This window comes from Electrona antarctica (genome assembly GCF_951216825.1).
Source record: "Electrona antarctica genome assembly, chromosome: 13".
Taxonomy (NCBI): Eukaryota; Metazoa; Chordata; class Actinopteri; order Myctophiformes; family Myctophidae; genus Electrona; species Electrona antarctica.
In genome coordinates, this window is record NC_136794.1 from 3,712,170 (window position 1) to 3,737,882 (window position 25,713).

At 41.5% G+C, this 25,713-nt stretch overlaps 1 protein-coding gene across 1 annotated transcript; it reads right to left on the bottom strand.

Moving 5' to 3' along the window:
- Positions 1–562: 562 nt before the first annotated feature.
- LOC306935578 (integrin beta-2-like) lies at positions 563–24,398 on the bottom strand (the record flags this gene model as incomplete). Its single annotated transcript, XM_079518677.1, has 13 exons — positions 563–1,283; positions 3,370–3,504; positions 4,092–4,315; positions 5,412–5,634; positions 7,002–7,105; positions 8,029–8,163; positions 10,080–10,267; positions 11,316–11,453; positions 12,193–12,257; positions 12,864–13,065; positions 14,346–14,443; positions 22,341–22,407; positions 24,312–24,398. The coding sequence occupies 12 exons, from the start codon at positions 24,396–24,398 to the stop codon at positions 3,410–3,412; spliced, it is 1,626 nt and encodes a 541-aa protein (XP_079374803.1). The 3' UTR covers positions 563–1,283; positions 3,370–3,409.
- Positions 24,399–25,713: the final 1,315 nt, after the last annotated feature.

Sequence of the window (25,713 nt, forward strand, 5' to 3'; positions counted from 1 at the left end):
ATTCATTCCAATGTAAATATCATGGATTTTACACATTAAATACTGGTTCATTTTTGGCACCAGACCTTCAAAATCTCTCCCAAATCCGTCAACAAGGTCTGCCGTATGCACTGGAAAAATATGTGCGTGGCATTTCTTTTTTAAAACAATGTTTTATCATTATAGGAAAACTATTGGTGGAGAGGTTTGTCTAACCCACGTTATGGTTAGCTGTGATTGGACCATAGCAGTTTGAGGAGGGGCTTAGCTATAGGTCAATTAAGGGTCGTCTGAATCTAAAATATAACACTATTTCTATAGTCTCTGAAGAATAAAACATGGGTAAAACTGCAAGCCAAATCGTTTAAACAATGGAAGTTGAAAAACATTTCTTCATAAATATACTTGAGTAAAAGTGAAAATTATGTTGCATTAAAACCAAAGTACAATTTATTCTAAAATATACTTACAGTATGTACCTGAGTAAATGTAAATCGTTGCCATGTTAAATACATGAATTAAAGTGCAACAATATTCCAGTTCCTTCCCCTCCACATTACATGTACAGTACAGCGAGAGTGGACAAATGGAACCAAATGCACCTGTAAGGGTCCATTTGGTTCCATTTGTCCACTCTCAGAGTTCAATAAACACAGAAGATGTTACAGTGTAGATTGGAGTCGCTGACATATATATTCTTTTAATCAAATGAATGTCTATTGACCATTTGCAGACCGCGGCCATCTTACCATCATAGTTTGGAAGCACTCGTTTCCAGTAAAGCAATTAACATCCCACTGCCTCCTGCATTATGTGCAAATTCAAAACAGGTGGTACGCAAGGGAGTTGAGTGATATCTAACGAGCACTTCCAAACTGCAAAAGAATCACCTGCAAGGACAGAAAGTATAGCTCATAATATGTCTACAGTGATTTTTTATGAAACAAACACTTTGAGGATAGAAAGAGGATATAATTCAAGCTTTTCGTACAGCTGCAATGTTGGTGAGTTTGACGTTGTGTAATACAATCAGATAGGACTTTTCTGTTTGGATGAATGGGCTGCCAATGGAAGTTGCACCTTGTTAGCACCTTGTCATTAACTTATATGGTAAGATGGCCGCGGTCTGCATATGGTCCTAATGCATATCAAACAGGGTGTCCTGGAAGTGAAAGATATTGAGAACCACCGTAGACCAGTATAGTTTGGCTGTGTGTGCAGGGCAGTGCTCACTCTCCGTCTCCTCCAGTGAACATGGGGTTTTCCGTGGTGATGGTGGCTTTCACAAACATCGGGTTTGCATCCTGTTGAGGGACAAAAACCCTCCTGTTAGTTTCCATATACATGCTACATAGGGGGAGAATGGCTATACATGATGTTGTGGAATGCCCTATACAACAGCCATTAAGACATGCAAGTCCCTTGACTCCTTCAAAACTGCTCTCAAAGGGCAAATACGGACGGACGGCTGTATTTCGAAACTGGCCCCCGTAAAATCTGAATCCCACCCCCTTTCCTCCTTACTGTATACGGTATGTTTCTTTTCCCTTTTGACCTCCGTGCATGATTTCCTGTTCTTTTTGTATATTTGTACGTCTCAAAATGTTATGATGAATTGAAAGGGTGGACCCTGTTGTAAGCAAGTGTATAATGCTTTATCAGTGTGTCGTCCACGTCCACAGTAACAGCCTTTGTATTGAGTTGTGCTTTCATGTGAAATGTACCCATTCTGAAAACATTTGAGGTTTTTGATATTTTGCCATAAATCAGTGCTATTGAACACCCTTTACGTCTGTGTGTTGTTTCAAACATATTGAACCAAAGGAAAGTAGTAAAAAGTGCTTTGGACAAAACTTCTTAACTCCATTGGACCCTCAAACTGTCTGCTAAAGCAACTAACTCCACCACCTCTCCCCCTCTCGTGGAAGTAATTGACAATATATAAAGTTACAACACCAACTTTGATGAGGCTGTATTGCTTTGTTATATATGATATAATATATGGTTTTCTTTATTTCCTGAAAAATTAACATTTTGGAGTTATGAGGATTCCTCCGGACAGCAGAGATATACAGTAGTAGTAGGACATAGGAGGCCATTGTAAGGCAGTGATTCTCAAAGTGGGTTCCGTGGAACCACAGAGGTCCTTGACGGGGGGGGCTCCAGGGGGTCCTTGAGGGGGGCTCCAGGGGGTCCTTGAGGGGGGCTCCAGGGGGTCCTTGAGGGGGTCTCCAGGGGGTCCTTGACGGGGGCTCCAGGGGGTCCTTGAGGGGGGCTCCAGGGGGTCCTTGACGGGGGGGCTCCAGGGGGTCCTTGAGGGGGGCTCCAGGGGGTCCTTGAGGGGGGCTCCAGGGGGTCCTTGAGGGGGGCTCCAGGAGGTCCTTGAGGGGGGCGCTCCAGGGGGTCCTTGAGGGGGGCTCCAGGGGGTCCTTGAGGGGGGCTCCAGGGGGTCCTTGAGGGGGGCGCTCCAGGGGGTCCTTGAGGGGGGCGCTCCAGGGGGTCCTTGAGGGGGGCTCCAGGGGGTCCTTGAGGGGGGCTCCAGGGGGTCCTTGACGGGGGGGCTCCAGGGGGTCCTTGAGGGGGGCTGCAGGGGGTCCTTGACGAGGGGGCTGCAGGGGGTCCTTGAGGGGGGCGCCAGGGGGTCCTTGAGGGGGGCTCCAGGGGGTCCTTGAGGGGGGCTCCAGGGGGTCCTTGACGGGGGGGCTCCAGGGGGTCCTTGACGGGGGGGCTCCAGGGGGTCCTTGACGGGGGGGCTCCAGGGGGTCCTTGACGGGGGGCTCCAGGGGGTCCTTGAGAGGGGGGCTCCAGGGGGTCCTTGAGGGGGGCTCCAGGGGGTCCTTGAGGGGGGCTCCAGGGGGTCCTTGACGGGGGGGCGCCAGGGGGTCCTTGATGGGGGGGCGCCAGGGGGTCCTTGAGGGGGGCTCCAGGGGGTCCTTGAGGGGGGCTCCAGGGGGTCCTTGAGGGGGGCTCCAGGGGGTCCTTGACGGGGGGGCGCCAGGGGGTCCTTGAGGGGGGCTCCAGGGGGTCCTTGAGGGGGGCTCCATTTCCATTTTTTTTTAAAATATATTATATTTACTAGCTCCTTACCCGTTGTGAGATATTGCCCCCCTCCCCTTGTGGCCGATGGGGGTACTGCGCCCTGGGTGCGTTTTTAATTCACTAATAAATTCATTATTAATTTATAATTTGTTAAATTGGAAAAGGGCTTCGTTAAGACCTCCATATTATTATGGTCAATGCCTGTGTGAAAAGTGGGAGCGATTGGTGCAGGCAGTGAGGAGCTACGGCAGTGTTTCTGACACACATTCATTCATTCAGACAGACAGACAGACAGACATTGGCTTAATTATAGTATGATATGATGATGATGATATAATAGTAAAGTTTCACCTCTGCCCACTTGACATTCCTGCTCTCTCCCTGCGGTCGTTTAGGGTGATGAGTACTTTGGCCAGCACCAGTATGAAGAGGCCGATGACAGCCACGCCCACAACGGCGCCCAAGATGATGACAACACGGGACATTCTAGAAAATGGCGATGAATATAAAGAAAAATGGTTCATCATGGGCTTGTATGTAAGTCTGTAATACTGTAGTTTTAGGTGCAATATATATAGTCTCGCGTAGTCAGACAACTATTCCACAATCTCAGAATGTATGACTGGAAACATTTTAAAATTGTGGGGGGCAACAGTTCATAACTCTATGGCATAGACTGTAAAAAAAATATGTAGGCAACAGTCTGGCCATGCGAGACTATAGGTGCAATTTAACCACAAGCCCTAAAATACTTATTTGTCCGAAGAATAGTGAAAATATCCCAGCTTGTAGATCTGCAAATGTTTTAACATTTTGCAATTCTTTCAAAAATATATATATTTTCTGAAAAAGTTCAGCTGCCATGTCCAAAATTATGGACACGGGCATTGATTGATTGATTGAAGTATTTATTAACAGTTTGCAGAATTACAGTACATTTCAAGCGCAACTCAATACAAAACCCAACTGCGAGTGGACGACCCAATAAAGCACTACACTTGTTTACAAGAGGGTCCACCCTCTTAAATCCTGAGTGTTAACAACAACAAGTATAAAAAAAAAGTCGTATTTACCTCTGGTCTCAATAGGTTTGACCTCAGCCCTGTATCTAGCTGTTCCGTTCTCACTGTCCAGTTGTTCGATACTGTAAAACATCCAGCAGTTCTTGGAGTCCTTCTGTTTGCATCTCTTTGTTAGCGTGAATTCGGTCACCTCTCTGTGCTCGACGCTTGTGCACGAGTCTGCGCAGGTTTTCTTCAAGGGGCCGTTGTCGTAAGCCAGACACTCAATGCAGTCTCTGAAAAAGAAAAGATTGACATCGTATCAGACAAGTTCGCTGTGCAACTCAACATGCAAGGCCTGGCTTAATTAATGCACCCCACAAAATGTCAAGAGTAATTGACATTTAGACAGATAGTATTTTAAACAAACTTATAGCTTGTTACGTAGACAGCTCTAGAATTGCATTTTATGTAGTCATAGCACCTTATAGTACACATGTATAATATATTATATAGTATAGTATGTATAGTTTACATAGATACTCCACTGTTCTTAGTTTACGCATGATTCATGATAACTACTTTTTATATATGTGATGTATGTCATGCTTTTGTTATTGCTTAATGTAAATCGCTCTGGATTAAGAGCGTCTGCTAAATGCCTAAATTGTAAAATTGTAAATTGATAGAATAATCATAGAATAGAATAATCGGAAAAAATGTCAACAAGAAAAGCTTTGAGAACATTTGACAAAAGTCCTATAACGCTTTAAGATAGGTGCTATATAGCAGTGGTTCCCAAAGTGGGGTCCGGGGACCCCCAGGGGTACCTGAGGGAGTTACAGGGGGGGACCCAGCTAAATGATAGTTAGGAACTAAATGGACCCCAAACGGGTCCATTTGGTTCCATTTGTACACTCTCAGAGTTAAAATAACATTGATTTTACAATACAAATTGGGGGTCCCAGAGATAGAAATGCCGTTAAATGGGGGTGCGTAGACTAATGCATGTCAAACTGGGGGTCCTCGAAATTAAACGGGTTGAAAATCACTGCTAGAGCCATACAAATCTTCTCTTATGGGGGTCCCTGGCATATCTTTTCAAATGGGGGTCCGCGGGGCATTTAGTGTCAATTTGGGGGTCCTTGACATGAAAAGGTTTGGGAACCACTGCTATATAGCACCAAAATATCTTCCTCTGTGATTATGAGCCACCAAAGAACCACTTTTAGTGCTATAATACATTTGTGTATGATGTGTCCCCATCCAGAGCAGCAATAGCTTGTAAGGTAGACGGTAGCCTATTTGTACATTTTGTATACTACTTTTGAGTGTTAAAGATTTTGTAAAAAAAAGAAAAAAAAATATCTGTGACACTCCACCCCTTCTTACTTGTTGGTCACACAGTAATCGTCACAGCTGTCACATTCTATGCAGAAGGGTGGCTGGTATCCGCTGTCACACTTGCACCGGCCACACTCGCATTGGCCTCTGCCGCTGCACACGGAGGTGGTGCCAGGGGTGCGACAGTCCGCGTCAGACTTTGCACAGTGACAGGCCGAGCCCTCCCATCCTTCATTGCAACTGCAAATGCCACAGCCACACTTGCCGTTCCCTTAAAGAGGTGAAGGACGGGCAGAATCAGTATTGGTGTCCTGCATCAGTGTTGTTTTCGTCGACTAAAACTAAGACGAAAAATGTTCGTCGACTACCTTTTTTTCACTGACAAAAACGAGTGGAAACTAAATGAAAACTAAGCTACGATGACTAAAACTATAAGACTGAATATATTGACAATTTCGTCAACAAATAAAAACTAGACTAAAATGTTAGGAGGGGACTATAGTGGACAAGAGATCCAGTATAAGTCATTTTACACTTGGTTGCATGCTGAAAATAGCTGATCTACAAGCTCACAATGCGTCGCAACGCAACGCGTTGTGAGCTTGTAGATCGGCTATTTTCAGTAAGTGTAAAAACACTCATTACGACGACATCAAGGCCCGCCAAAATACATTTTAGTCGACTAAATCAACTGTAGATTTAGTCGACTAAAATCTTATGACATTTAGTCGACTAAAACTAGACTAACACTAAGACATTCCAGGTGACTAAAATGTGACTAAAACTAAATGACAGTGATTCTCAAGGTAGGACAATAATTATTTAACAGAATACTGGAACACCTATAACGCCTGTAATGAAAATAGCAGATCTACAAACTCACCGGTATAGTATTACATCTACAAGCTCACTGAAAATAGACAATCTACAAGAGAACGGCTATTTTCGGTGATGCGTTGACACATTGCAAACTCTCGATTGTCTGATTAACTACTTTATTGACCATTTTTTTTAAAGGTTTGTCACTCAAACAACAGTGCAACAAAAACAACTACACTATACTACTTGTACAACAGCTGTTTTGGGTATAAATCAGGCACCAGTGGTGAAAAGTAACTAAGTACCTTTACTTAAGTACTGTACTTAAGTACAAGTTTGAGGTATTTGTACTTTACTTGAGTATTTCCAATTTCCAGTACTTTTACTTCTACTCCACTACACATCAGAGCCAAAATGTGTACTTTTACTCCACTACAATTATTTGAAAACTGTAGTGTTACTATAGTTACTTTGGAGATTTTAATTTTGATTAGAAAACATACATTAACCACTTCAACCATATACATTTCGGCCATTTGAAAATAGCCGATCTACAAGCCAGCTAGCTTGTAGATCTGCTATTTTCAATAGATTTTGTACACATTTTGAACTTGTGAAATGGGACATTCTGCACAATGAGTAATTTTACTTTCAGTACATTTTGATGCAGATACTTTTGTACTTTTACTCAAGTACATTTTCAATTCCGTACTTTTACTTGTAACGAAGTAGTTCTAAATTCCAGTATTGGTATACTTTTACTTAAGTAAAACATTTGAGTACTTTTTCCACCACTGTCAGGCACTACAGTACACATACCTCCACAGAGTCTATTCTGGAACTTCTCGCAGTGTTCGTCGTCACATTCGCAGTGGGCACCGTGGTAGCTGCTGCCGCCTTGCTCCAGGTGGTGGCACAGGCACCTTTTTGATTGATTGATTGATTGATTGATTGATTGATTGAAGTATTTATTAAAGGACCACTTCACCACTTTTCAACTTCTCTTCCTATTATTGGTCCTAACTAATGTTCATGATAAAATACCACCATTTTTCCTACTCAGTCTGTGTCTTATAGGAAGACTGTGGGCAGTTCAGAAACCCGTCCACCAGTGACATCATCGATGGTGAATCCAAGCTAATAGAAACGGCAAAACAAATCTTGTTTAAAAAGAAATCTGCCTAATGAGGATGTCACTGGTGGACGGGTGTCCGAACTGCCCAAAGCCCTCCTATGAGACACAGACTGAGTAGGAAAAAATGGTGGTGTTTTATCATGAACATTAGTGAGAACCAATTATATGAAGAGATGTTGAAAAGTGGTGAAGTGGTCCTTTAACTGCTTGTAGAATTACAGTACATTTCAAGCACAACTAAATACAAAAACTGTTAAAGGGAAACTTTACCCTTTTTGCAAAAAAGGGGGGTCTTTATGTGTGTAATATGTGGTTTTAGATATTTTAGATTTTAGCAGTGAGCCCAGTGTCTATATGATGTCATGGACACTGGGCTCACTTCCTTCCTGGACTACATGTTGTCTCAGTAAGACAGCCCTCCCCCCTATCTACAAGGAGGAGCAGTGCACCAAAGCATTATGGGAATTGTAGTCCAGGAAGGAAGTGAGCCCAGTGTCGATGACATCAGAGACACTGGGCTCACTGCTAAAATCTAAAATATCTAAAACCACATATTACACACATAAAGACCCCCAGGAAAGTGTTCTAAATCTTCTAAACGCTGTTAACATCCCTTTAACTGTGAGCGGACGACACCATAAAGCATTACACTTGTTTACAAGAGGGTCCACCGTTTTCAATTCATCATAACATTTAGAGACGTATATGTACCTGCCGCACTGACAGTCTCCACGGCCCTCGCACTCGGTGAGCGAGCCGTTCTTCCGGCAAGACGCCTTCATGGCGCTCTCGTCCTTGACTCCAATCTCGCACTCGCACTTCTGCCCCACGAAGCCGCCGTCACAACTGCAGACAGAACATATGTATTGGAGCGAGCGACTGAAATGTCAAAATAATACATGTAGACTTAAAGATGGAGTTTTTCCACCCGAAAACATGATCATCGGGTCTTACTGTTATATAAGGAGGAAGATTCTTTTCAAAAAAAGTGTACAGTATTTGTTAAAATGTTGTTTTTATGTGGGCACGCCCACCAGTTCATTGAGTATGCCTGGTTTGCCTGGTGGGTGGTGATGTGTGGTGATCCACCTGAACTTAAGCCGCACCCACAGCTGTAGTTGTATGATAAAGGGGGAGGGGTTAGGGGAGGGGCTGATAGTGTGATGTCACTATATTACTGTTTATTTAATTGACATTTTGACTGTCAAGGGTTCAGCCTCCAGGAAGAAACCCTAAATACAAAGTTAATATACCATTGCACATAAAAACAACTCCAGGGTGTCTAATGAAGTACTGTCACCTCATAGACACATGAAAAACTGGAAAAATACAAAAATTGTGGCATTTAGACACTCCAAAATAAAAGTCCCTGTGATTTGTATTGGTCAATTCATTTTTAATGCATCCGAAACATTGTGGTATCTTGTCAGATGGATATTTCAGAATAAACCATATATTTATACCGTAATATCTCTTAACTGGACAAAGGAGATATTAGGCTTCTGGGCTATAGGCAGGGCTACTCTGCAATACAGACAATACTCTACAACAGGGGTGCCCACACTTTTTTGACTCGAGAGCTACTTTTAAACTGACCAGCTCAACAAGATCTATAGCCTACCCACCCCAAAAAATATTATCCCATTATAGGGCATTCACTTCTAGTCCTTTTTACTAGTTGACTAGTTGCCTAGTTTACTAGTCGACTAGTCGACTAGTTGTTTAACTACCTATTGTGTAAAAGAAAAAGTGAAATAAATATTTGTACATTTAAAAACTGTGTACATTGGTGACTATAACTATAATCTACCTGATCTTGAGGCCTTTTTTAACTTTTTTTTTCTTATCAACTAGTCAACTAGTACCAACAAGGTCGACTAGTGGATTTACTAGTCGACTAGTAAAGTAGTCGACTAGTTGCTTAATGCCCTATCCCATTACTGAAAATAGTTTTAAACAGTTACCTGAGGCATTGGATATAAGACAAACACACATAGAATGGGACATAGAAGGGCAAAATGGAATTGGTAGGTTTTTATAAACTGGTAGATCGCGATCTACCTTTTGGGCACCCCTGCTCTACAAATGTTACTTGAACGATTATGAACAACAGTAAAGCCCTGCCATGCACCCACGACGTCTCCTCATGGCTTACTTGCATGCAGTGTTGATTTCATCGACTAAAACTAAGGCGAAAAATGTCCGTCGACTACCTTTTTTCACTGACGAAAACTAAATGGAAACTAAATGAAAACTAAGCTATGATGACTAAAACTAAGACTAAATATATTGACAATTTCGTCAACAAATAAAAACTAGACTAAAATATTAGGAAGGGACTAGTGGACAAGAGATCCACTAGTCATTTTACACTTGGTTGCATGCTGAAAATAGCAGATCTACAAGCTCACAACGCGTCGCAGTGCGACACGTTGTGAGCTTGTAGATCTGCTATTTTCAGCAAGTGTAAAATCAGTCATTACGACGGCATCAAGGCCCGACAAAATACATTTTTTTCGACTAAATCAATCAACTGTAGATTTAGTCGACTAACATCTTACGATATTTAGTCGACTAAAACTAGACTAACACTAAAACATTCCAGGTGACTAAAATGTTACTAAGACTAAATTAAAACTATTCAAACGACTATGACTAAAATCAAATTTTGCTGCCAAAAACAACACTGCAGCTTGCATGTGCCACAGGTGAGAAACAGTAAATAAGCTCTCCCAATGCACCCATCACTCCTCGTGGCTTACCTGCATGTGCCACAGGTGAGCCGGCCTTTGCCGTTGCAGCCGGTGGTGTCAGGACGGTCATTGCAGTCACAGTCACAGTGCGTCGATAAGGTCACCTTCAGCTTGTCCTCGATGCCCTGTGGGCCGATGTAGAAAATGGAGGGCTTCTCCATACAGTAGTCTGTAGTCACAGTGACATCAAAGGAAATCTGGGGGGAGGGGGTGGAGGGGAGGGGGGGGGGGGGGGGTGGAAGGGTTCAGACAGTGAATTTGTATCTTCATTCCGTGACTGATACGAGTGTTGTTTTTGGCAGCAAATTTAGATTTTTTTAGTTTTAGTCATAGTCTTTTGAATAGTTTTCCTTTCGTTTTAGTCACATTTTAGTCACCAGGAATGTCTTGGTGTTTAGTTTAGTTTTAGTCGACTGAATATGATAAGACTCATATCTTATCATAAGATTTTAGTCGACTAAATCAACCGTAGATTTAGTCGACTAAAATGTATTTTGGCTGGCCTTGATGCCGTCGTAATGACTGATTTTTACACTTGCTGAAAATAGCCAATCTACAAGCTCACACCGCGTCGCAGTGCGGCGCGTTGTGAGCTTGTAGATCGGCTATTGTAAATCGGCTATTTAATGTAATTAATGTAATTAGTTACTATTCCGCCCAGATATAACACAATATTTAGATGAGCTAATGTTGATATAATGAGTAATTAATTAATGGTTATTCTAAAGGACCCACACTTATAGTGTAATTATTAGTTCTTCAGGAGATAAAGGGCAGTATTATGCGTGTCTTAAGTACCAGGTCGTATTACTTAACTTAAGACCTGGAGGCGTGATCAATGCCATTTGGCCACTCAGAATAGCCAAATGGCATTGACCACGCCTCCAGGTCTTAAGTTAAGTCATAAGACCTGGTACTTAAGACACGCATAATACTGCCCATGGTCTATGTCACTAAATTCATTAATAATAAATTATTAATAGGTTAGGATAGTGAATTATACTCCAATCTCCAATGATTAGTTTGCTATATTGCCTACAGGGTAACAGAACAATACTTCAATTGTTAATGTGACGTCATATACTGTGTAATATTAACTTTTTGGGGTGCAGCTCTGCCACTATGTATATTTACAGCATCTGTTCAGCATGTCCCGTGTGTGTGTGTGTGCGTGCGTGCGTGCGTGCGTGCACATATGCGCACACACGTACATTTGTGTGTAACCAAAATGTGTTCAAAACGTACCTCCTTTGCCACACCCACTTTCTCACAGACCCCTGTGGTGTCGCCCGCGGGTCCTGGATGAGGACAAATAGGGGTGTAGGTGACCTTCACGCCCTTAGGGAGATCGTCGTGCTTCAGAATGACTTTGGAGGACAAGCTCTACCAACGGTAGACAAACAAAGCATGGCTGGTTTATTAACCCATTTAGACCCGAGTTAAAAACATTCACTTTGAAAGATTATATATATATTCAAAGATTTGCGCCACATTTTTACGATTTTTCAAAAATAGCAGACCTACACGCTCGGTGGCGCGCTATGAGCTTGTAGATCTGCTATTTTTCAATAGCTAAATTATAACATAATGTTTAAAACACCAAAAGGGGTTCCCGCCCCAAAATGGGGTAAACCAACAGAAGAATGCGGAGACGAGAGGCGAGCATGCATGGATATCTTTTCGGGTTTGAGTAAATGGCGCCCCTATTCACTGCTTCACCAATCACCACGCAGGAAGGCAGAACGCAGTAGCGCACGGTTTATTTTGGACTTTCACGTTTTAGAAGGACAATATCGGTCGCTAGAACCACGGGCGGGTTTTTGTAAGGAATCTATTACAAAAGTTTGCAATAGATTCATTACAAGGAGTTTGAAGTTACAATGGGTTTGTATGGGAAGGGGGGGCGGGGCAGCTAAAATTAATGTCAAATATCTAAATACTCAATCAAGCAACGTAAAAACTGTCTGGCGTGTTCACAATGGCCAGAGTAGACGATGAAAAGTGAAATATAACTACCTACTAAAGTACAAATGTGGGCCGTAGCTTGTCAATCTCCCAAGCCAAGGAGCGTCACGATTTTTACCCAAACGCGAGGAAGATTAAGGAAGATTTTAAAACTCACGTTGTAGAGATCAACTGGAAAACCCTCTACTCTTTTAAAACGCACAGTAAATGTGGTTGGCAGCCCTATAGAAAGAGAAAAAACAGTTGACACGAATGGAACAATAATTCCAAAACACATGATTCCAGACACAAGACCTTATATATGTCACAAAGCATAATTCTGACAATAATCAAGATAACGCTTGTTCTCTACTGTTCAACTTCATGTCAATTTTGCTTCCACTGACCAGCAGTGTTGATTTCGTCGACTAAAACTAAGACGAAAAATGTTTAATGGAAACTAAATGAAAACTAAGCTATGATGACTGAAACTAAGACTAAGTATATTGACAATTTCGTCAAAAAGGAAAACTAGACTAAAATGTTAGGAAGGGACTAGTGGACAAGAGATCCAGTATAAGTAATTTTACACTTGTTTGCATGGTGAAAATAGCCGATCTACAAGCTCACAACGCGTCGCAGTTGTGAGCTTGTAGATCGGCTGTTTTCAGCAAGTGTAAAATCAGTCATTACGACGGCATCAAGGCCCGACGAAACACATTTCAGTCGACTAAATCAGCCGTAGATTTAGTCGACTAAAATCTTACGACACTAAGACAAGAAAAACTATTAAAAAGACTAAAACTAAAATCAAAATGCCATAGCATGCCAAAAACAACTAGTGCTGACCAGGTCTCAGTTTGAGATTGATTTCCTGCGGCGAGAGCTGAACGGACCCCCGTTGACTGAAGGACTCGGACAGAGGAGCGTCCTCCACCACTGAGACGTTGCTCACGGGCGATATGATCTGGTCTGGTCTGCAGCCCTTCGTCTCTAGCTGGCTCCTGGTGTCACAGCGGGCCGCGTCCTGTTCCCCTTGCTGGGTGAAATCCTGACAACAATGGCAAAATATACAAAGAAGAAGTATTATTATAGTTAGGTCTGGTCTACACACACTGTATACTTCCCTGTGCTCTTTTCTTTTGCAAACGGTCAATACATTAGTCAATCAATCAATCAATCAATCAATCAATCAATCAATCAACCAACCAACCAACCAATCAACCAATCAACCAACCAATCAGTCAATCAATCAATCAATCAATCAACCAACCAACCAACCAATCAATCAACCAACCAATCGCACAATGCATTTAACCACATTAACTGCTTCTCCCTTTTTCTGGGGGGGACGCACACGCATGGTTTTATGGTTTTATGTGTACTGGATTATTACATCTTTGGGTTCTGACATTCCATATGTTGATCTGACCTGATAAAACCCTGTACACTCAAGACAGGCTCCATATATGGCCAGGCCAGTAGAGAATTGATTCCATATATTGATCTGACCCCCCCATGCCAAATCGCCAGCGCTCGCCCAGCAGTCTGCCGCCACCCAGGCGGATGCGTGCACGCGACCTCGCCCAGCAGTCTGCCGCCACCCAGGCGAAGTTCTTCTAATACTGCTTTTTTTGGTCATGATGATCTTTCCATTTTGTGGTCTTGTTGTGGCCAAATAAATGCCCTCATACTGTTTGGTGGGCGTTACTTATGGCAACTGTCAACTGTCAAATCAATGGTCATGCTTCTCCATTTCATGATTTAGTGGGATTCACCATTCAGCACACATAACAGCAGATCTTGAATGTTAACTTATTCTTACTTTTTCATAATCGTTGCTGTCGGGAGAAAACCTCAAAACTCAATTTTTGAGGTTTTTGATTTAATTATTTTCATAAATCAGTGCTATTGAACACCCTTTACGTCTGTGTGTTGTTTAGAAAATATTGAACCAATGGAAAGTAGTAAAAAGTGCTTTGGACAAAACCTCTTAACTCCATTGGACCCTCAAAATGTCTGCTAAAGCAACTAACTCCACCACCTCTCCCCCTCTCATGGAAGTCATTGACAATATATAAAGTTACAACACTTGATGAGGCTGTATTGCTTTGTTTTAAAAATATAAGGTTTTCTTAATTTCTTATATGTTTTTATATTTTTTTATATTTTTCATTTCCTGAAAAATGTATATTTTTCATTTCCTGAAAAATGAACATTTTGGAGTTATGAGGTTTCCTCCCGACAGAGATATTTATTCTCTGAACAGAAAATATAGAAGAAAATGTTGCTTCATGAGGCCACATGCGTCGTAATGTATTTTTCACTCACCGGTTGTTTGCACCACACACAGTATCTCCCAGAACTGATACAGTCACCACAGGAGTTTATCGCTGTCTTAGAGCATATTTCCTCATCTTTGCAAGACCCTACAACAACAAACAGAAGACACAAAACACTTTGTATTAAAGATCTGATGAGCCATGGTTATCTTTGTTTTATATGATTTCTAATGATTTCCTTGACATGAATAGTTTGAGCACAACTGACATAGAAACAGAGGTTTTTCAGAAAACTGTCAGGATTTAGAAGACATTTGTAGAATCTTTCTCAGGTCTAAATGGATTTTAAAAGAGTCAATCGACTGTCTAGTGTAATATGTTAATTGTTATCTTGTCCATGTTGATAACTGCTGGCCCAATTCTGACAAAACTTGGGATGCTGCTGTAGATTCCTAATGCATTTTACTAACTGTGCCATAAAGGTTCATTTAGACATTTTGAAACTCTGTTTTATGTCCAAGATCATTTTGATATATGATGCTTTTTGTCACAGCAAAATGCTATACAAATAATGCAGATTTGAATGCCTAATATTATGAAAAGCAAGGTTTTCACACGTGTTGACTGTGGAAAAAATCATACTGTAGCCTATAGGCTAGACTATTCCCGGCATAAGATACATTTGTTATTCAGCCACTGCCTTTTAGAGCAGCACACCTATACCAGTGTTGTTTATCGACTAAAACTATGACGAAAAATGTCCATCGACTACCTTTTTTCACTGACGAAAACTAAATGGAAACTAAATGAAAACTAACGGCCGGGCTCCACCGGGCGCGTCAGCGTCGCGTCTCCGTCACGTCAGGGAATGTTCCCTTTTTAATCAATGAAGGGTGGCTCCACTGCCCGCGTTGACGGAGACGCGACGCGTGCATTAAAATTGAACCGGTGCGTTTTTTGACGCGACGCAGACGCAACGCAACGCGTCTGGTGGAGCCCTGGCGTTAGCCATGGTGACTACAAATATGACTTAAGAATTGGGACTAGTGGACAAGAGATCCATGCAGTATTAAGTCATTTTACACGTCTTGGTTGCGGCTATTTTCAGCAAGTGTTAGAACAGTCATTACGACGCCATCAAGGCCCGCCAAAATACAATTCAGTCGACTAAATCACCTGTAGATCTAGTCGACTAAAATCCTATGATATTTAGTCGACTAAAACTAGACTAACACTAAAACATTCCAGGTGACTAAAATGTGACTAAAACTAAACGAAAACTATTCAAGAGACTATGGGGCCCTATTAAGCAAGACGAAAAACCCATGCGGTAATACAGATTTCGCCCTCGCTCTGCGCCTTTTCGTATTATGGAAGCCGTGGTGAGCGCTCACTCATATGGAATACCACGTTCCTGCATAATTTAGCATTGGGGGAGTGTCCATATGTTAATTATTTTCGCTTTGCGCTAGTTGCTATTAAGCCCCTTGACCTAAAAACACTCAGCGCATACCGATTCCGCCTGGGTCTGACCACGTCTTAAAAGCAAAAAGCACTGTTTGATTTTACACTTGAGCGGCTCTGGAGTGCTGCTGGAGTGTTGCCATGTCTGTTTATTATAAGCGGCTTCTTTTTCTGCAAAGTTGCTTGTAAATATTGGTAGTTGTGGTTGCTTTTCTTGTTTCTAAAGTGCTTATTTGGGCTTTTCTCCTAATGTTGTTTAAACCAGTGATCCTCACACAGCGACATTCCCATGTCAAGGACCCCCAGATGAATGCATTTGCCCAACTAAGCCAGTGACCCCCATGACAGATTTGTGTTTTTAAATGTTTCAATAACATTTTTCAAAAATATTCTTATTGTCACTTTTTTCAAAGATTACTTTTGAAAATAGCAGATCTACCAGCTCACAATGCATCACATTCATTCATTAAAACAATGAACTCTGACTGCAGGGGGATATATATTTATAATGATCATTATAACAATGTGCAAGAAAATATGTAAAAAGAAGGAAGAACTTTATATTTGTGGACAATCAAAATATGCTGGAAATTTTAATGTGGTGTCATTAAAAGGAATCTTGATATGGCAGACTCACTATCTAGAAAATAAAAACATGGCACTTCATTTAAAATAGGTTGTAGACCCCTGTTATATGCGATTCTTTTGGGAGTATGTTTATAGACCTATTTACTTGTTTCTATGAGACATGGCAACAGCGAGCTTTCTGGCTTTCTCGTTGAGATTATAAAGGGTCATATATCGCTCATTTCTAAACCTTTTTTAATAAAATGCTACGAGCGAAGAACATAACATTGGGGCCGCAGCAATACGCATGGCGCACGTATGGCATTTCAACTCATTCCTTCGTCGTGACTCGAATGAAATAAAATAAAATAAACGTTATTTTACTGGTGTTTTTCAATAGAAACAAATAAAGAGCGTGTGTGCAACGTGCATGCACTATAGGCTATATTTCCTCCTTGTCGGGATGGTGAGCTGAGCTCTTCACAGCCCGTTTGTCTTTCATATTATTCTTATAATATTTGATATTATAAACACTCATGGTTCTCTCATTTCTCAGCCGTTTTTTAAAATGTAAAAATCCCCACATTCCTTAGGAATCTTGCTTTCATTCGCTGTATGGTATATGGTTCTATTTTTATCGAATTAAACAATATCAAACGAACTTGTATGTTCGGGGGTTAGACGATTCTGGGAACATTACGCATGGATTGCCAATTTGCCAGCCAATGCTGCGTATCTACTCGCAGTTCCATTCCGATCTGAAAGGTATAGGTAGGTGCCATTTCAAAGGCTTAGTTATTCATTTATGAAGCAAATGAACTAGAATAAAAAAAATTACAGCTGTTTTTCATGCTTAGAACAGAAACAAATGAAGTGATGATGTGCGTATATCTCTCTCCCTTAGCATATGGCTGCGCCGCTGTAATGACTTTCCAATGAACACTGCAAGTTACTTAACAAAATAGAGACATAGGCCTACAAGCTATGCACATCATGGCTGTGACAGCTTGTGGATCTGTTCTTTTGAGGCATAAAGGTGACAGCATGCAGTGCAATAGGAATAATTAACCCAAATGTGACAAAGTCATGTCATGTCTATGGTGCCAGTCTGCAGAAATGTAATACCACTTGCCGAAAAGGGCGCATTCCATGAGGACATCAGCTGGTGTCGTAAAGAGAATAGTACGGACATGTTCATTGGGTAAGCCTCAAAACTCCCTGAAACACTCCCATGACTAATTCAAGGCCGTTTTGCTCTCACCACGGGGTGTCGAAAGCGCTTCTTACCTGGCCCATAATTGTAATATGACATTGCACCCGCCCCCACGTCTTAAAAACTGTAAAATTATATGTAATTAGATTCCACTTGCTTAATAGGCCTATCTCACAGCCCGTTTTTCACGCCCACTTCTGGTAAATAGTGGTGACTTTAACATGAGCATTTACACGTTTTTTTCTCTGGAGAATCTAAGTACATTTTCTAATGTAAAAATGTGACAGACCAATATTATTATGAAGCAAACAATATGGTAAATCAGCTCGAACAGATAGAACAAACCTTACCTTGAGAAAACAAAAGTTGTAGACTTCTTAAATTACCTCTGTTAACATGAAGCGTCTATGGAGTGACGTCACGCTATCACCACTAACCCCGAAGGGGGGCGTATTAAGGGGGGCGGGGAAATTCTGTGAGATAGGCTTATAGGGCCCAGTGTGTGAGAGTGAGTAAGAGACAGCAGAGAGACAAGGGGGGAACGTAGGCGCTCGGCCTGGGACGAAGGCCTCAATATGCTGTAACTGGAACGATGATATCTGTAACCTGTCTGTAAAACTGACCAATAAATGGAAAGAAGGATATGTGCCTGCTTGGATCTCCTATTTTATTTCAACAGCAACTTCAACAAAGGAATTAGGTAAAATCTCCACAGAACCCTGAAGAAAAGAGACATCATTATAACAAAATAGAGACATAGATCTACAAGCTATGCACATCATGGCTGTGACAGCTTGTGGATCTGTTCTTTTGAGGCATAAAGGTGACAGCATGCAGTGCAATAGGAATAATTAACCCAAATGTGACAAAGTCATGTCATGTCTATGGTGTCAGTCTGCAGAAATGTAATACCGCTTGCAGAAAAGTGCGCATTCCGTATAGGACATCAGCTGACTCGTAAAGAGAATAGTACGGACATGTTCATTGGGTAAGCCTCAAAACTCCCTAAAACACTCCCATGACTATTCAAGGCCGTTTTGCTCACACCACGGGGTGTCGAAAGCGCTTCTTACCAGGGCCATAATTGTAATATGACATTGCCCACGCGTCTTAAAAACTGTAATATGATATGTAATTAGATTCCTGTGCACTTGCTTAATCGGGCCCCTTGTATCTTGTGTGTAATGTGCTCTGTCTCTGTCATAATAGTTCAGTCGTTCCTAAACTGGTGGTCGGGACCCCCTGGGGGACCCCAAAAAATGTTTGGGAGGTCCCCAGATGATTATCTTAACCCATTTAGGCCTGAGGACGATTCTACAAATGTCTTCTAAATCCTAACAGTTTTCTGTCGTTCTCAAACATTTTCATGTCAAGGACCCCCAAAAATATATGTAATTGCCCGCCGAGCCCCATCTGAAAATATGTTGTTCCAGGGACCTCCCCAGAAGCAAAGATTTGAGTTAAAAATGTTCGCTCTGAAAGAATATATATTCGAAATTTGCGACACATTTTCATGGTTTTAAAAGAAAATAGCAGATCTACAAGCTCGTAGTGTGGCTAACAGCTAAAGTACAACATAATGCTTAACACACCAAAATGGGTTCCCGCCAAAAAATGGGTTTTAATGTGCAAAAATCACTCAACAGTAAACATGTAGTATCTGCACATTTCTAAAGTGAAACTTTAAGGACTTTTAAGAGCAATAAATTGGCAAACTGGCCGGATACGAACGAAAAGATAAAAGCTAGGTGCCGACTGCCGAGGCTATACCGCTTGGCTATGCTCTAACTGACCATACATACATTTCACACAACACAACACAACACAACTTAAGTTTCTTCTTCTCAGATATTTGGGCTTGCAGCTGCGGTCACACTTCCACTTTCTAGAGGTGATAAAGCATCGTCTTATACTCTACTAGTCTTGTTGTGGACTTTTTGTAGTGGCTCTCTGAAATCTATATAGGCTCTTGTGTACATTCACCAATATTGTGTATTATGCATACTTGGAAGTATTGTGATGCCTTGTGTTTTGATCATTTCTTGCCATTGACACCATTCAGCTTGTGGGTCATATTACTCTTGTGCAGGGACGTGCACACATAGACATCAAAGGGGGCTTCAGCCCCTGCCCTTTTACCCGTCTGTAAAACAACCGCCCTTTCCAGACCACGAATGCAACATTTAATATAGTGAAAGAAATGCAAATGGAACTCCTTTCCATGCCTTTCCACGCATTGCAGTGCGACGCGTTGTGAACTTGTAGATCTGCTATTTTCGCTATTTTTGTCCAAGAGTGCCCTCTTACGGGATTTTAGCCCCTGCCCCTCTAACACTCTCTGCACGTCCCTGCTCTTGTGAGTCTGTCTTGTCCTTTCCTTGCTGTGGTTCTGTTCATTGCCTTTCAATATTAGGCCTACCACCGGTTTAGACGAGCGGAGACGCATCTAAACGAGTTAGATTGTATTGCTTTTTCATATGCCTCCTCTCCAGTTGACATGATTTAATTACAAATATTTCAATAAATCAATAATTAAGACTTGCATTATTTTGTAGTAAAAACATTTAATTTGTTTAATTGTATTCAAGTGGGACGGTTTGTGACACTTAAGAGTACATTTATATGTCTTAGGCAAGTCATATTTCACTTTAATACCTTATATTTAATATTGTGAGCTTGTAGATCTGTTCAAGCTGTTACTTTGGGCATGTTTATCTGTAAAGGCAGACCGATTAATCGGACCGATTAATTAATCGGTTTGATTGATTAATCGAACCGATGCCGATTAATCTAAAAACTGAAATCGAAACTAATTATTATATAAAAAAGATATAGAAATATATGATGGCACGATGAAATGTAGCCTAGATATACAAATCTTCATACAAAATCTACATCATGGAAACACATAATTCCATGGGCAAACATGGGCAAAAGAATATCTCAATATATCTCACATAATTTGTGATTATTGGATTATCAGATGTCTGCTTGATTAGAACGGGAAATGGTGACACTGGGATTTATTTCCAGAACGTACCTCACTCAACAGACGTGATGTTCTAGAAACTAAACATAGGCCTATATGTTATATTACAATACCAGGTGAATATTGACATAAAATTACATTAACAAAAATGTATATCATAATAATTATAATGTGAATTAAACACATTGAACCAGTGAATAGTCATAACAGCAAACGTAGCCGTATTAATAAGTACAGTATAAGCTCTCTGCCGAGTCTGCCTGGTTAACACTGTTGCATTATATGGTCTTAGGCCGCCATCTAGCGGTCAAACATAGTAATGGCCCAATTCAATGACTGTCGACTTGGCACAGTGAATTAACTAATTTACTGGCAGGGCTGGACTGGGTCAAGAATTCGGCCCTGAAATTTGGCCCAGACCGCCCCACCACAACCAGCAAGCAGATGGCAGAAACTCTACAGCCCCGCTCTGTCGAGGCACACTCAAACAAACCTTAATACCACCACTTTTACTGAAAAACATCCATGTAAAAAGAATATTAAAGCAAGGGGGGGCGGCCCACTCATTGGGCCCTGTACTTCAAGTGGCCAGTCCAGGCCTGGCTCCCATTCTCCATATGCAGACTGCGGCCATCTTACCATATAAGATAATGGCAAGGTGCTACCTAGGTGCAACTTCCATAGGCAGCCCATTCATCCAAACAAAAAAGTCCTATCTGATTGTATTAAACAACGTCAAACTCACCAACATTGCAGCTGTACGGAAAGCTTGAATTATTCTCTTTCTATCCTCAAAGTGTTTGTTTTATAAAAATCCACTGTATACATGTTATGAGCTACTTTGTGTCCTTTGCAGGTGATTCTTTTTCAAAGTGCTGGAGTTTGGAAGTGCTCGTTAGATATCACTCAACTGTCCTGTGTACCACCTGTTTTGAATTAGCACATAATGCGAGAGGCAGACACTGCTTTACTGAAAACGAGTAAACATGGCCGCGGTCTGCAAATGGGCAATTGAATCAGATGGTGACGTCCCTTCCTTCCATTACGTTCCTTGAGCACCAACACAGAAGCTTGCCCTCACTTGAGAGCATTCGCCCCAGATCCGGAAGAGGCGTCTACCTTTCTATGTCTATTGTTTGGACTATTTTTTACAGTCTATGGTTTGGACATGTGCAGAGGAGGGATGAGCAGAAGGCCGAGAACAGGGATGGACAAAGGGTCACTCTGGGCACACCTAAGATTCCATGCGCGTCCTCGCCGTAGAACAATTAAGACGGCGAAGACAAACCCCAAAACATTTTGCAAGGAAAATACAAACATTTAAAAACTTGTTCAACTAGTAAATAGTGTAAATAGCAAATGTACAACTTAAAGTTCACAACGTGTTGCAAAAGCAATGCGTTGTGAAAAAATGAGGCTTCATAAAGTGGAAGGAAGATATCTTACATGTCAATACAGTATTGGAACTCTTTTACCTGCACCCTAGCTGTGAATAAAGGGCTTTAATTGTGAGTCTGCTCCAGTGCCTTCCTTCCACTATATACCAGTCCTGCTCCTGAGATGCACCAGACCAGCCTAAACTTGGCTTGAGGCCCCGTTGTACATGCAGGGCTTCATAATGTATTGTTGTAAGTCTGGAGGTTACCTCATGTCCAAAACCATAGCTTCAAATTCAAACATGCGTTTCAAGCTTGTGGATCTTCTACTTTTGATGCTTTTGTGTGGTGCTGTATAGTATATATGTTCAAGCAGGACGTTAATTTACGGGGAAAAACATGCTTAAATATGGAGATAAGAGGTTTCTGTCCGACAAGTGTGGTTGGTCATGTGGGGAGACGCCACATTTCTCTTGTGGGTCTCAGTCACTCTGGACTCGAGCTGAAAAAGGGTGTGAACGGCTGAGACAGAGGACTAATGAGGGCTCAGGGTTGAATGTGCTGAGCTGAGGCTCCGTCAGATCTCCTGATCTGCTTTTTCTTCTTTTCTGCTGCTTTTGGAGCAATTTCTTGTTCACAAAGTTGTGAACAAGAAATTGATTGTTTTACACCGTCCGTCACTCCACTTTCCCTGATTGGCTGTGCAAAACACTGATCTGAATGGATGTAGGGCGGCTCAATTATTTTCTTATAGATTATCAACTAATCAATTGTTATATATATATATATATATATATATATATATCGATTAAAGCTTAATTGTTATTGTATATTTCGTTGCACAACAGCGATGCAATGCGTTGTGACTTGTGACCTTGTAGTTTAGATCAAGTCGGATATTTAGTTTTTTTTAATTATTTGAAACTTTTCGCCTATAAAATAGGGATTGATTATTAATAGATTAATTTATGTACGCATCGATTGTAATTTTTAATCGATTAAATCAATTTGTTTAAGTAACAGTTGCACCCCTAGATAGATTCACAGTACAGAAGTAGGCCTATTCACAAAGTATTTTCATATGCTTTCACCACCATAATAATAATATGTACATGCTGTTCCTTTGGACCATAATAGGCACATGATACAAATGCATCACATTACAACCATTTTGTTTAAATACAGAATGAATCACATCGATTTTCTTTCGCTGCCTGTGCAGCCGAATGTACTGTAAGTCACTCGTGTGTGCTTTGAACAAAACAAAAATAATTGAGCCTTTGTTCAGCATTTTACAGTCCAAATAAACTGTCGTTGTTCAAATGGCAGTGTCGCCAAAAAGGTACACTTACTGACTCAAAGTAACACTAGTTAGGAACAAGTGTTTAATATGAAGTGTTTCCTTTGTGTTTGCAGTGTTTCCAAGAACTGAAGAACCAAGAAGTAAGGAAGACATACAGTTGTACTGTATACATCATTACATCTGTATACTGTAGAAGTGTAGAGCGTAGTGTACACTCAAATGATGTCATGTCAGTACACTGAACATTAGTCAGCACAGTTTTGGGATTGAGGTATTTACAGACTAACCACAGCGAATATGAAAATGTTAGGGGTGCATGATTATGAAATATGACCGATATTTGATCTCCGGTTATTTGCAGGGTCATATCTGCCGATACCGATTCTGATCGATTCCGATATTATACAGAGGACCACAATGGACACAAGCCTAGGCCCTAGGGGGCTTGGCCCAAAGCCTGTTAATAAAGTATTAAATCAATCAATAAAGAGCCTTTTTTCCAAGTGTTTGTTTTCACAACTGAATGACTACTGAATGAGATGAGTACACAAATTAAATGTAGAAAAATAAACGTTTATTTTTGCTTAGGATTACTTAAGATTTTACATCATATTTGATTTGGCTTTTGTTCTAGACTAGAGACAATTTTGATTTATATTGAACTCATTGATGATTTTCTTTTCATGTTTAATTTAAAAACAATTTAGCTGGTAAAAAAAAGAAAAATAATCTGTATTATTTTGAGACCGTTCCGATTCCGACATGACATTTTTATGACCGATTCCGATATGCGATTAATTGTGCATCCTTAGAAAATGTATATTACATACAGTATCCACATGCCGCCTGGGTAATCTATGTCCATAAAACAAAAGCTATTCAACAATGAATATGTGACTGAACACAAAGTAACACTAGTTAGGAACAAGTGTTTAATATGAAAGATAATCATCATCATCACTACCATAACATGACTTAGAAGAAACTGCAAAAGCTAATTACTTACAAGCAGTATTTACATGCAGACTGTTTGTTTAAACGTAATGCATTCCCCCATGTCTCTCCAATTCCCCCGTTCAACAGTCAATCTTCCTGATGTCTACCTTGTGCCCTTGGATGGATCCCTCCATCTTCCTCAGAGAGTCCTTAAGCTCCTTCTCAAACCTCTCCCTCATCTCCTGATCCTGCATGTGTCTCCTACAGGTGAGTGTTGCTAATTAGAGCTATTCCATGTATCTCATCCACCATGTCCATGACTCTCCTTTCCCTTCTTCTATCTCACATGTTCTTTCTACTGGTATGTTGTCTCTCTTTTCCAGTAAGTTCAGGTTCTCCTTCAACACTGAACAACATTTGTGTAGATCCCTTATCTCTCTGTTCTTCTCCTCCAGCCGTCTGTTAAAGTCTCTCTGCATCTTGGTGTTGGAGATCATGATGCTCCTCTGGATCTCAGGCAGGAGAACCTTCATCAGGTTTCTCTCTGCTTCCACTCTGGCCTCTGCTTCGTAGGTCTCTCTCATCTCCTCTACGTCCTGCCTATGTCTCTCCTCCCTCTCTCCCCTCACAAGTACTGCCTTTCACCTCCTGGGGGCATGCAGTCTGTCCAGTATCTTCAGGCGTATTTCCAGTGAGTTGTGATAAACCTCCTCTAGTACTGAATAACGGCTGTGGTTCTCCTTTAACGTTTGTCTCAGTGTCGTCATCTCTCTGTTCTTCTCCTCCAGCCGTCTGTTAAAGTCTCTCTGCATCTTGGTGTTGGAGATCATGATGCTCCTCTGGATCTCAGGCAGGAGAACCTTCATCAGGTTTTTCTCTGCTTCCACTCTGGCCTCTGCTTCGTAGGTCTCTCTCATCTCCTCGATGTCCTGAATGTGTCTCTCCTCCCTCTCTCTCCTCTCATTCTCTCTCTTTGCTCTATAGCACACCCCAAATAATGTCATTCTAGAGGACACCGCGGGTACCAACCCAACTCTGACCTTTTCCGTCTTCCTACCTGTGTAGTCAACTTGGCAAAAGTAAACATGGATATCCATACATTTCTGAAGCGTCCTTCTTCCACAACAACACAACAACAACTACAAGAGCCGCAGCCGCCAGACCCCAGTCACCCCAGCCATCAGCAGCAGCAGCACCCGTCAATGAGCATCGCTGCTACCGCAGCAGCGTTAAGTGCCTTGCAGAGTCGAACGTAATCGACGCAATAATACATACGCAACGGAGGATGAGAGAAATGTCTCTCTTGCGTCACGTCAGTTACGTGATCTGTCTCGTTCCGTCGGGTTGAGATCTGATCCCGAGTCTACGCAACCATATTGCTTGCGTTGCGTACCTTGCGTCGAGGACACCCTGCCCACCTGGAGGCAGCAGAGAGCAAGAAGGCTTTTCCTCCTCTGCTCGACCCCTCTTGAAAGAGGACAACACTTCCGCCGGCACATTGAGTTGTAAACGTATGGCTATATCACATTGGAAGTTAAACAGGACAACATGACATCAGCGTTCGAAGCA